A 12,913-nucleotide genomic window follows, 5' to 3' on the forward strand; every position below is an offset into this window, starting at 1 on the left:
TCTGTGCCGTTCATTTTTTCTTTCAGCTCAGAGGCTGAACGGATAAAAAAAAAATCCCATTACCCGTATGCTCAATATAAGGAGAATAGCAGAAACTCCTAATGCTGGCCATACATGTAACGATTGCGGAGACCCTCAAATGCCAGGGCAGTATAAATATCCCACAAATGACCCCACTTTGGAAAGAAGACAACCCAAGGTATTCGCTGAGGGGTATATTGAGTCCATGAAAGATTGAAATTTTTGTCTCAAGTTAGCAGAGAGGGAGACTTTGTGAGAAAAAACTAAAAAAAAAAAAAAATCTATTTCCGCTAACTTGTGCCCAAAATTGTTTTTTTCTATGAACTCGGCATGCCCCTCATTGAATACCTTGGGGTGTCTTCTTTCCAAAATTGGGTCACATGTGGGGTATTTATACTGCCCTGGCTTTTTAGGGGCCCTAAAGCGTGAAAAGAAGCCTGGGATCCAAATGTCTAAAAATGCCCTCCTAAAAGGAATTCGGGCACCTTTGCGCATCTAGGCTGCAAAAAAGTGTCACACATGTGGTATCGCCGTACTCAGGAGAAGTTGGGGAATGTGTTTTGGGGTGTCATTTTACATATACCCATGCTGGGTGAGATAAATATCTTGGTCAAATGCCAACTTTGTATAAAAAAAATGGGAAAAGTTGTCTTTTGCTGAGATATTTCTCTCACCCAGCATGGGTATATGTAAAAAGACACCCCAAAACACATTGCCCTACTTCTTCTGAGTACGGCGATACCAGATGTGTGACACTTTTTTGTAGCCTAGGTGGGCAAAGGGGCCCACATTCCAAAGAGCACCTTTTGGATTTCACAGGCCATTTTTTACACATTTTGATTTCAAACTACTTCGCACGCATTTGGGCCCCTAAAATGCCAGGGCAGTATAACTACCCCACAAGTGACACCATTTTGGAAAGAAGATACCCCAAGGTATTTCATGATGGGCATAGTGAGTTCATGGAAGTTTTTATTTTTTGTCACAAGTTAGTGGAATATGAGACTTTGTAAGGAAAAAAAAAAAAAAATCATCATTTTCCGCTAACTTGTGACAAAAAATAAAAAGTTCTATGAACTCACTATGCCCATCAGCGAATACCTTAGGGTGTCTACTTTCCGAAATGGGGTCATTTGTGGGGTTTTTCTACTGTCTGGGCATTGTAGAACCTCAGGAAACATGACAGGTGCTCAGAAAGTCAGAGCTGCTTCAAAAAGCGGAAATTCAAATTTTTGTACCATAGTTTGTAAACGCTGTGGGCCAGATTTATCATTAGCTCAGGTCAGAATAATGGAGTGAAAAAGTCCCCAAAAAAGTCCCAAACGCTAAAACTGCGCACAAATGAGCAACTTTTTTCTGCTCTGCACTATGCTCGCCAGTTTTCTGAAAGTGGGCGTGTTTTCTTATGTAAATGAATCTCTAGACAGATTTACTATTGGGACTATTTAAAAAGTCGCAAAAAAAGTTGCAATTTCACTCCAGTGAGGACCATGCTTATCTTATGAGACTTTTTAATAGAACATGCGACTTTTTCATAAAAACGTGCGACTTTTTAGTAAAGATGTGCGACTTTTGTAAAGCTGCTACCGTCAAACCACATTTATTACAGTCTTAAAGGGCGGATCATAAATCTGACTTGGCTAAAACTGACTTTAGCCATATGTTAAAGTGTAGTGAGCTGTCAAGAGTCATGATAAATCTGGCCCTATAACTTTTACCCAAACATTTTTTTTTAATCAAAGACATGTAGAACAATAAATTTAGTGAAAAATGTATATATGGATGTCGTTTTTTTTAAAAAAAATTACAACGGAAAGTGAAAAATTTAATTTTTTTGCAAAAATTTCGTTAAATTTCGATTAATAACAAAAAAAGTAAAAATGTCAGCAGCAATGAAATACCACCAAATGAAAGCTCTATTAGTGAGAAGAAAAGGAGGTAAAATTCATTTGGGTGGTAAGTGGTATGACTGAGCAATAAACAGTGAAAGTAGTGTAGTGCAGAAGTGTAAAAAGTGGTCTGGTCATTAAGGGTGTTTAACCTAGGGGGGCTGAGGTGGTTAAAGTAATGATGGCCACTCGTTTTTCTTTACTTAGCTGCTTTTTTTCTTGCAATAATACAAATTCTAACAGTCGATTCAGTAGGACTATCAGCTGTGTATCCACCTGACTTCTCCACAACGCAACTGATGGTCCCAACCCCATTTATAAGGCAAGAAATCCCACTTATTAAACCTGACAGGGCACACCTGTGAAGTGAAAACCATTTTAGGTGACTACCTCTTGAAGCTCATCAAGAGAATGCCAAGAGTGTGCAAAGCAGTAATCAAAGCAAAAGGTGGCTACTTTGAAGAACCTAGAATATGACATTTTCAGTTGTTTCACACTTTTTTGTTATGTATATAATTCCACATGTGTTAATTCATAGTTTTGATGCCTTCAGTGTGAATCTACAATTTTCATAGTCATGAAAATAAAAGAAAACTCTTTGAATGAGAAGTGTCCAAACTTTTGGTCTGTACTGTGTATATCTAATATATATATATTTTAGTAAAACTAGCAATGCATATAAATATCGAATAATACAATGGGTGGCAGGCATACAACACACCAGTTGTCTACATACATTGAGGCTTTCATTCTGTGCGTTTGGCTAGTACCGATAGATTTAGGGTACCTACATGTGGGAACGTAAAAGCGCCACACTACTACTGCACTGCGAAATCCAATTGTGGTAAAGGTTTTAGAAAACAGACAATTCTAGGAAAAGGCCCTCTGCTTTTGGTGGCCAACTATGCATCCATACCAATGTACAGCACAATCTATTAGCACAGAATTGTCCCAATTTACATACAGTTGATATAATTAGTAATCATCTGTATAAGCTATGGAAACCCTCTCTACTATTACAGGATAATCTGCAAAGCAGTGATCAGACAAATGACTGTCCATGTAATACATGGAAGACCTGAGTCTATCAGACTGGGGTTCACTCCATGTTCTGGCTCAGAGGGGGACCTGAGTGGTGATTCAACTCTTAGGCCCGATCCACACATCAGTGTCCGTGATAAGATGGTCCGTGATTCATCCACAAAGATTTCCGGGAAGAATACGTGTTGCGTGTCCATTTTTTGTTCTCTCTGTGTCATTCATGTTTCACACTGCACAGCTGAAAATTAATTTTCAGAGCACCTCCTATAAATGGTTTGTGAAACATGGATGAAATACAGATGATGACAGTGGTTTTCATAGATTCAGAGTTTAATGGGTAGAATAGATCCATAAACACGAACAAAAAAATACGGAATTAGACATACCGGTAATTCTGTTTCCTTGAATCCACTATGACGGCCATAAGGAGATTGACCCCTGACCTATGTAGGTACAGGAACAGAGAGAGTTTAAAGAGGACCTTTCAAGGTTTTGTTTTATTCTAGATAAATACCTTTTACTTGCAGGGTTTCTCCCTGGCTGTGATGCTCTCCGCTGTGATTGGATCGCGGCACGGCCAGGGAGAAGGAGGCACCCATTGAGAAACACTGGCGTCGTCTCCTCCCTGTACCAATGCTCAGTATTAACATACTAAGCTGGAAAAATACAGGGGGGGCACAGCGGGGCGCAGGAGCGATAAAAAAAAAAAAAAAAAAATTCAGGGTGGCAGCATCAGTGGGGGGGTACCCCACAAGTAAAGGTATTTATCTAGAATAAAACAAAACCGTGAAAGGTCCTCTTTAAATAATTGCCCCACCCACCCACTCTCCTCAGTGTTTTCCGATTATAGTGGGTGAAATAACGAGATTTTTGTGAACTCATCTGTAAAATCTCTCTCTCGCTTAGTTCATTGGGGGACACAGGACTGTGGGTATAGCTTGCTGCTGCCACTAGGAGGCGACACTAGGCTGAAAAAAGACTTAGCTCCTCCCCTGCAGGCTATACCCCCTCCAGCCTGGAGAGAGAATGTCAGTTTGTGCTCAAGCAGTAGAAACATGTGCGAAGCAAAAGAACACAACAAATAATAAATAAATAAAAACAGGTAAGAGTCTGTACGGCGGAAAGAGCTAGTCAAGGACAAGCAAACCTCAGAGGCCAAAACCTATGGCCTGCTCTCTAGAATGCAAGAGAGAAGGACGGAAAAAACGCATCTGTGATGCCGTGGAAGGCGGCGACTACCTTCAGCAAAAAAGGAAGGAATTGGTCGGAGCACTGCCTTATGTGGGTGCATGAAGAGAGAAATGCACGTACAAGAAGACGCTACCCACTCCGAAATTCGCCCCCAAACGACCCACAGGTCGTTTGGATGAAGCCGGTTACCTGGCCGCAACTCTGGAAACCAAACTAAAAATCCAGGACCGCAGGATCCTCCTGTGGTAAAGAGAAACGCTCCCTAGGAAGCGGGAAATTGGTAGATCGATGCCCCCAGAGCTGAGGGGCTTGTGGTGAGAACCACAGAGAAAAAAAAAACCCACCTGAATCAGGCATGCCCAACTGCATGTCAAAGAACCAATACCTTGGAGATAGGCAGAAGTAAAGCCGATGTAAGAATCACCGGCGATGGGAAGCCACGTCAGTGACCACATATTGACAGTATGGCAACTCTGCCAGAAGGGGCAATGAGCAGGACCAAGATGAGAGAAATATTCCTAACGGATGGAGTGCAAGAACGACTTCCAGCACCCCCACCGTACCCGAGAAACCCAGGTCACGAAGGGAACAAATAGAGCTGGGATGCCAGAGTCGTACCACACATGGCTACTGGACCAGTAGACAGAAAGGGAAGGTGGTCAGCTCGAGGAGGGACAAGAAATAGCAAGGGTGTCCCGAGCATAAATGCAACCCCTACCAGTGGTGGCAAGGCATGACAGCCACCCGCTCTGCCTGGTGTGGAGAGACTTGTAGTCCACCCACGGAATGAGCAGCGAAAGGTATGACCACCATCGGACCGATATGATGTAGACCAGGCATCTCAAACTGCGGCCCTCCAGCTGTTGCAAAACTACAACTCCCAGCATGCCCGGACAGCCTACAGGTATCGGCCTACAGCAGGGCATTGTGGGAGTTGTAGTTTTACAACAGCTGGAGGGATGCAGTTTGAGAAGCCTGACGTAGACATTAGTCACGTCTGAAGAGAGGTACCATGAGGACATCAGAGCATCCACTATTACCACCAAAGTCCAGCTCATAACATCAACCTAGGGGTAGACGGGTGCCATAGGGACTAAACTACCCAGTAAAGCGCACCCGGAGAGGTGCTGATCGCAAACCTCTGTGTAGCGACAGAAGGACAAGAGTTGACAGAGAAACGGTAACTCAGTAGTGTAAATGAGTAAGAGAGTAGGGAAAAGCCCATTCCCCTCTGAGACTGGCGTTATACTGAAGTAGCCAGAATCTGAGGAGGAAGCCATACAAGGGAAGCCACAAATTTTATTCTAACGCCATACTCCAGCTGAGGGGGAGGTCACACAGTACCATTGCTAGAAGAATCCGACACCTGACGAAGGAGCCGTGCAGTAGTTACCCTAGTATGTAGTATGTATGTAGTGGTAACGCTAATACCCCTTACCCAGTAATAGCTACAGCATGCCCCGCCTAAGTAGAACTGAGGAGGGGGCCTGAGGACATCCAGTAGGAGCCATGGTACCGTACTGCCCCAGTTAAGTAGAGCTAACCTTAACACTCCACCTGGGAAGGACGCTAAACGGGAGCAACCGTCGAAGTCAGCAACCAGTGATAGAGCAATACTCCGCTTAAGGAAGGGGGTAGCACGACAGTCAGAACCGTATCCAACAGTAGTGTAAATACCCCACCTATGGAAGGGGGTAATGCCTACGTCAAGCACAGCACTCTGTGGTAGTGCAGTTACCCCCCCTATGAAGGGAGGTAATGCCTACATCAATTACTGTATCCTGAGGTAGTGCAAATACGCCATCCATGGAAGGGGGTAATGCATATAGCAGGAACTAAATCCAATGGTAGAGAAATTACGCCAGTTATGGAAAGGGGTAATGCATATGACGAGTCCTGTAAGCTGATGCATACAGAAAACACTGTACCATTGAAAATGCATACTCACCCCCATCTTCATCCTCTTCTCTTCACCCTTCCTCAGCTTACCAGAAGGGTCACCTCTTCTGCTGCTGGCACCCGAAGTGGCAGGAGACTGGAATGGCGGGGGTCTCACCGGATTCAGGTGACCCCTTGGGTGGCTGGCTGGAAGCAGGGGAGCTGGGCTGCCCTGGTCCACCTTTTCTTCTTGGGGAGATCCGGGGTGAGGGATTCCGACACCGGCCTTGCTCCCGGGGTAGACAAAGTGGCTAGGGGACTCTGTTTCCCAAAACCTAAAAGGGAAAAAAGAAAAATAATAAAGTAAGTCGCCCTGCATAAGCAGGGAGGTCTGCCTCCTACGACACCAAGCTAAAAACTGACATGCTTTCTCCAGGCTGGAGGGGGTATAGCCTGCAGATGAGGAGCTAAGTCTTTTTTCAGCCTAGTGTCGCCTCCTAGTGGCAGCAACAAGCTATACCCACGGTCCCGTGTCCCCCAATGCCCAATGATACGAGGGAGAAAAAGTCTTTGTTGTTGTTTTTTTTGAGTATTAACATCATACCCACATTTTTTTTTTAATATATATATATAGGGCGGGAAATACTGGACCGTCATGGTGGATTCAAGGAAACAGAATTACCAGTAAGTCTAATTCTGGTTTTCCATTTAATCCACCATGATGGCCACAGAGAAACCTAACAGATTAATATTATGTGGGGGGGGGGGGGGCTATTGCTTTTAGAATTTTTCTACTAAAGGCCATGTCGGCCCCAGCAGAAAGGTCCAGCCTATAATGTTTAGTACATACATACGTTCGAACAAGTAGCAGCTTTGCAAATTTGGTCTATAGAAGCCCGCTTTCTCAGCCCAAGAAGGGGTTACTGCACACATAGAATGGGCCTTAATTTTTACCGGTCATGGGAGTCCTTGGATTTTTTAACAATCCGCAATTGTGATTTTTAGCCATCTAGCTAGCGAGGCTTTTGAGAGCTTTTTACCCTTTTTCTTACCAGCATACTGTATAAGAAGATTATCGTCCCTTCTAAAGGTATTTTCACACTTGCGTTAAAGTTTTCCGGTATTAAGTTCCGTCCTAGGGGCTCAATTCCGGAAAAAAAATGATCAGTTTTATCCTAATGCATTCTGAATATAGAGCAATCCGTTCAGGATGCATCAGGATGTCTTCAGTTCAGTCACTGTACAGTTTTTGGACGGATAAAATACTGCAGACTGCTGCAGTATTTTCTCTGTCAAAAATTCCAGAACACTAGTATTATTTTATATTGAAAGGCATTAATGCCGGGCAATGAGGATTTTCCTGTTTAAGGAGGTGTGTTTCTTGTCCCAGCTCTTCAAGATCCAACTCTGAAGGATTCTAGTGTGGGCCTGGCACCAAGATATTGATACTATGCCTCTCTTAGATCGATCAATGTCATGAATGCTCCTTGTTCTATTAATGGAACTGTGGAGGATATTGACTCAATCTTGAATCTTCTGCAAAGTATTGACTTGTTCAACAGTTTTAGGTTTATGATCATGCGTGAGGACCCATTGTTTTTTTTGTTTTTTACCGGAACCTGAAGTATTACTGCTAAGTTTAGTAATTTATGGATCTCTTCCCACAGTTTTGTTTTGGGACCATAACATTTTTATTTTTTTCACCAATGTAGCTGTGTGAGCTTGTTTTTTGTGGGAGGGGCTGTAGTTTTTATTCGTATCATTTTGGGGTACATATGTCTTTTTGATCACTTTTTATAGCATTTTTTGTGGAGGTGAAGTGGGCAAAAATGGCAATTCTGTCAGTGTTTTTTTTTTTTTTTAGGGGGTTCCTCTTGCGGTAAATATGATTTTATGATTTTATTCTGTGGGTTTATTACGGTTATGGGTATACCAAATTTATATAGTTTTTTGTGTTTTACAACTTTTCCAGCATAAAATCACTTTTGTATAAAAAATTAATTATATTTTGCATTGTCATATACTAAAGTCCATAACTTTTTTTATTTTTTCACCAATAGAGCTGTGTGAGGGTTTGTTTTTTGCGGGACCGGTTGTAAGTTTTTATTAGTATCATTTTGGGATACATAAGTCTTTTTGATCACTTTTTATACCATTTTTTTTTGTTCACTAATGGAAGATTTGCATAGTTTCTTCTTATAATTTTCTGGGAGCCTTTTATTGCGGGTAGCACATTTCTGAGATTTAGCTTTAGTTCCTCTTTTGCTCCCTAATAAAAGAAAGAAAGAGCAATCATATCCACCAGACAGTGATATATAAAGAGAAAATATATCTCCCCAAAGGGGAACTCATGGTGATGCAGCGCCATGCCGGAACACACGTGGCTATGGGGATTGTAGCAGAGACACCCCGCACACTTCTGGGTGTGCTCTGGATGTCCAATATGTAGTGCCACCACCTGAAACAAGCTGCCGTGTCTCCCGATAAAGGTAGGAGATATGGCAGGCAGAAGGGGTAAACAGGCTCCCGATCTACAGGAGAGAGTACCCCGCAATAATCCTATGCCCAGCATTGGCTCCTGCTGCAAGAGGGCAAGGAAAGAGATAAGCCCAGACCCTCCAGGGTAGGAAAGAAGTAAGGGGAGCCCCAGCTACCGATACCCAACTGGACTTAAACATTAAAATAAAGCAATTAAACTAAATATTCACCTCCCTATAAGGGAGGCATCTCTCTGTGCTGCCCCATGTAGGGACAGAAAACACTGAGGGGAATGGGTCGGTGGGTCAATTTAAACTCTCCGTTTGTTTTCCTGGCCCTACAGAGGTCAGGGGTCAATCTCCTTGTGGCCGTCATGGTGGATGAAATGGAAATAGGGCATGCTTCTGTGCTAAAACCACGGACCGTGCTAAAAGACGGATGTGTGAATGCATGTATTAAAACTAATGGGTACATGTGCTGTCCGTTGAGAACACCGACAGCACACGTCCATGAATCACTGACATGTGAATAAGGTCTTACACCCATAACATCTGTTCTTACATTGCATTTGCAATAAATGCATGTACTGAAAAACTGTCCCACGACTCTGTCCATGCGAAGGATGATCATGAAAAAAAAAAAAAAAAAAAAAAGGCACACAGCACCACTTTCTTTCTAATTAATAACAGTGGAAAAATCTAAGTACCTGTATTTGTATCACAGGTGTCCTCCAAGTGCAGATACACATGTTCTTGCAGGATGTTAGCGTTGGAACAGACTAGAGAACACATAGGGCATTCGTACTGCTGGTTGACATGTTCTAAAAGAAGCAAAAAATGTAATGCAATCATTTCTCCTTCACATATTTTTTACAGAGACAAAAACACCATAAGAAACACAGGAATCACATTATGGACATTATCAAATCAAATATTTTTATCATGTTTTATATGGACTTTTTTGATAATTATTCATTATGTCGTTTTGATTGCCACCAGGATAAGTTGCGGTACTATACACATGTCACTTTAGCTTGACAAAGGCTCCAAGGAGTGAGCTGAAACGTTGCTGTCACATGGGCCAATAAACCCTATTGTTCACCTCGATTCGGAGTGCTGCCTTCGTTTACTAAGATTGTACTAGGCGAACCTGGGTCTCTGGTTGCTGGAAGGAATTGCACCAATTTTTGGAGTGCTACTTTTAGTTTTTTTATTTGGTATATATATATATATATATATATATATATATTTATTTTTTATTTCCCCTTTTTATTTAATAACTATTTTCCCCCTTAGGGGCTAGAACCTGGGAGCTTACCTTGGCAGCCAGGGCTTCAGGAGCGTCCTGGCTGCCATGGTAACCAACTGTAGCCCCGCAATTACACTGCTGGGGCTTCGATCGGAACTGCCATTGCCAACAATGAGGAGGAGGGGAGGGGACTCTGTGGCCACTGCCACCAATGATTTAATACTGGGGTGGTTGTGTGTGGGGGAGGGGGGCGCCAGTGACTTTAATACTGGGGGGGAGCACTGCGCCACCAATGTTTTTAATACTGGGGGGGGGGGGAACCAATGAAGATAACTAATGTTTAATTGAAATACAGGAGGTGGGTGCCTGCTGCAGAATCACATAGCCGGCAACCGACCTCTATCGGTAAAAGGCAAATCCCAAAATCGATTCAATACCGGTACAAAAGTATAGATTGGGTATCGATAATTCGATACCCGGTGCAACCCTAGGAGCAACGCCCCCCTGCTCCTAGAGGCTAATTTGCATATTATAAAAGATTGAATTGTGCAGTAATGGGGGCATAAATAAACACAAGAATAGCAGAGTTAGGTTATGCTGACATTAAAGATTTGTGCTAATGTCAGACAGTTTAATAGGGATAATTCTGGTGACAGAAACCCTTTAAGACGGAATGCAAAATGGAAACCTTTAGAGGCATTCCATCATAATGGAAATCTATGGGATCATAACGGATCTGTTATGCTCCCATAGACTTCTATTATGACAAAATGCAAAGTGGAATGCCTCTAAAAGGTTTCCCTTTTGCATTCCGTCTTAAGAATTACATTATTTTCTGATATAACCATGTTATAACGGAAAATAATAAAGTAATTCATAAATCGCCCAAATTTTAGTGAAAAAGTCTGGGTACCTGAAATCGCAACGTTCAGGTTTGCTCATTCCTACTCAGCACCAACATGTGCATGAATGGCACGTGAGGGCTGAAGCCAGTAATTGGCAGCAGTAGTCACGTTAACTTTGGACAGCTGGACACTAAAAAAAAAAGTGAATAAGGGTCTTTTGGTTCATGTTATACAGCCCCCTGTTCTGTGCCTATTAAAAATATAATCTTGGAAAACCCCTACAAGGTTATCACACAAGACATATAATAAACTAGCCTTTAGTGGGCGACGTCAAGATATCTGCATGTTCCCTTCTCACGTGTAGTTCAAGTTTGTCTATAGAGTTTTTAGTTTCACTGCAAAAGGGGCACTCAATAACAAGGTCTTCACTGCCAGCAATGGGGGCTGCACATGCTGTAGGTGGGTCACTATCAAGTCCAGGGGCTTCTGATGCTGGAATTGCATGGAGAGTCTTAGCGTTCTTGGGGACACTCGCTTCTTTACAGCTGCTTTGTGATTTCTTAGTATTCAGTTCTACGTCTAGAGGAACCCAACATTTTTCAGGAGTCTTCATGTGGTGTTCTGTTCCAAGATCATTGTCTGGTGTACTGATGGAGCTGCTGCTGGAAGAGGTTGGACCATCATGGGCATCCTTAGACTGCTCCTCATCACTACACCATGGTTCCAAGGTGTCTGCATGAGCTGTGTGAATGTGGTGGCTCAGTTCATCATATGTGAGACCAGCAAGTGTACAGAAAGGACACCAACAGTCTTGTTCCATGTGTGCTAAAAGCAAATGGCTCTTCATGTCATCTTCAGAGGACACTTCCTGTGTGCATATGTCACACACCAGCATGTTGGAGCTACTCTTCCAGTCCACATGCAATAGATAGGTGCCTCAGTCTGACAAAAGACAGTAAATGTTAATATGCAGAATAACAAAGGACATCTTTCTTCTTGTGATAGATAGATAGATAGATACTACATTGGTTAAAGGAGTTGTCCAAGTAAGAAAAGAAAATTGAAAAGAAATCTTATTTTATAATCTGTTTTTATTTTCTATTTCCTTAACATGAATATGGGGGCGGCCATCTTGTCTGAGCTGTTCTTTACAGCAGCGTTTCCCAACCAGTGTGCCTCCAGCTGTTGCAAAACTACAACTCCCAGCATGCCTGCACAGCCAAAGGCATGTCCGGGCATGCTGGGAGTTGTAGTTTTGCAACAGCTGGAGGCACACTGGTTGGGAAACACTGCTTTACAGAGCATTAAGAAAATTGCTTTACAACAGCCACATGGTCCATAGACACAATGGTCAGGGGGTGACCTCACTGACTTCTATGGGAGAGTTCGCTAGACATGCTCTGTGACCTGCGCAGAGGTCATTGTACAAGGGAAGAATGGATAAACTCAGGCAATCACCTACTGTGAATGGTGGATCCTGTCTTATCTGTACACAGAAGTGATATCATTACAGAGAGGATTAGATTGACAGATACGCAGGTAACTGCAGTAAAATGACCTGTGCAGACCAAAAAGTGACACCTATTATTATTAGGCCTAGTGGTCAGTGCGAGAACTGCAGTATTTTAATGTTTTTTGTTTAAAGGGGTTATCCAGGAGATGATAATGATGACCTATCCTCAGGATAGGTTATCATTATCACACCGGTGGTGTCCAAGTCCCAGCATCCCCGTCAATCAGCTGGACCAGATGGAAAGCAGGGCCCGCAATACCATGTTGTGACACATTATACCACACCGACAGAGCCAAATACCACAGTCCAACACAAAATACTGTCGCCAGCACAAAATACATCCCAGAAACTTCCACTGTCCGGCCGTGAGGAGGGCTCAGGCCCTAGCAGCTCGCCGCCATATATAGTACAGCCGCTGTGCTTGGTATTGAAGTAATTGGGGCTGAGCTGCAATACCAAGCACAGCTGCTGTACTATGTATGGCGGCGAGCAGCAACTAGGCTGTGTGACCGATGTACAGTGATGTCACATGGCCTAGCCAATCAGAGTGGGGTCCCGGGACTCAGACTCCTGCTGATCTGATATTTATGACCTATCCTGAAGGTAGGCCATCAATATTAAATCCAGGATAACCCCTTTAAATATAAATAGTGACATGGAAAATTAAAAATATTGTCCTCAAAAATGTAAAAATATGTTAAACAATAGGTCATTTCTGATGACACATTCACTTCAAAGATATGCTTTACAACAGCCACCAGGGGGCATAGAGACAATAGATAGAAGGGAACCTCGCTGACTTCTATGGG

General features: G+C 42.9%; 1 protein-coding gene across 2 annotated transcripts in view; it reads right to left on the minus strand.

Annotated features, from left to right (window-relative positions):
- The window catches only part of ZUP1 (zinc finger containing ubiquitin peptidase 1), a 78,741-nt gene that overhangs the window by 61,038 nt on the left and 4,790 nt on the right, over positions 1–12,913 (minus strand). For both annotated transcript variants that reach the window (XM_044290685.1, XM_044290684.1), the window contains exons 2-3: positions 10,907–11,533; positions 9,205–9,318 (exon numbers count right to left, since the gene is read on the minus strand). In XM_044290685.1, coding sequence (XP_044146620.1) covers positions 9,205–9,318; positions 10,907–11,486 — 694 coding nt within the window. In that variant the 5' untranslated portion in view covers positions 11,487–11,533. The remainder of the gene's footprint in view (positions 1–9,204; positions 9,319–10,906; positions 11,534–12,913) is intronic.

Source organism: Bufo gargarizans, chromosome 4 (assembly GCF_014858855.1).
Source record: "Bufo gargarizans isolate SCDJY-AF-19 chromosome 4, ASM1485885v1, whole genome shotgun sequence".
Lineage (NCBI taxonomy): Eukaryota > Metazoa > Chordata > Amphibia > Anura > Bufonidae > Bufo > Bufo gargarizans.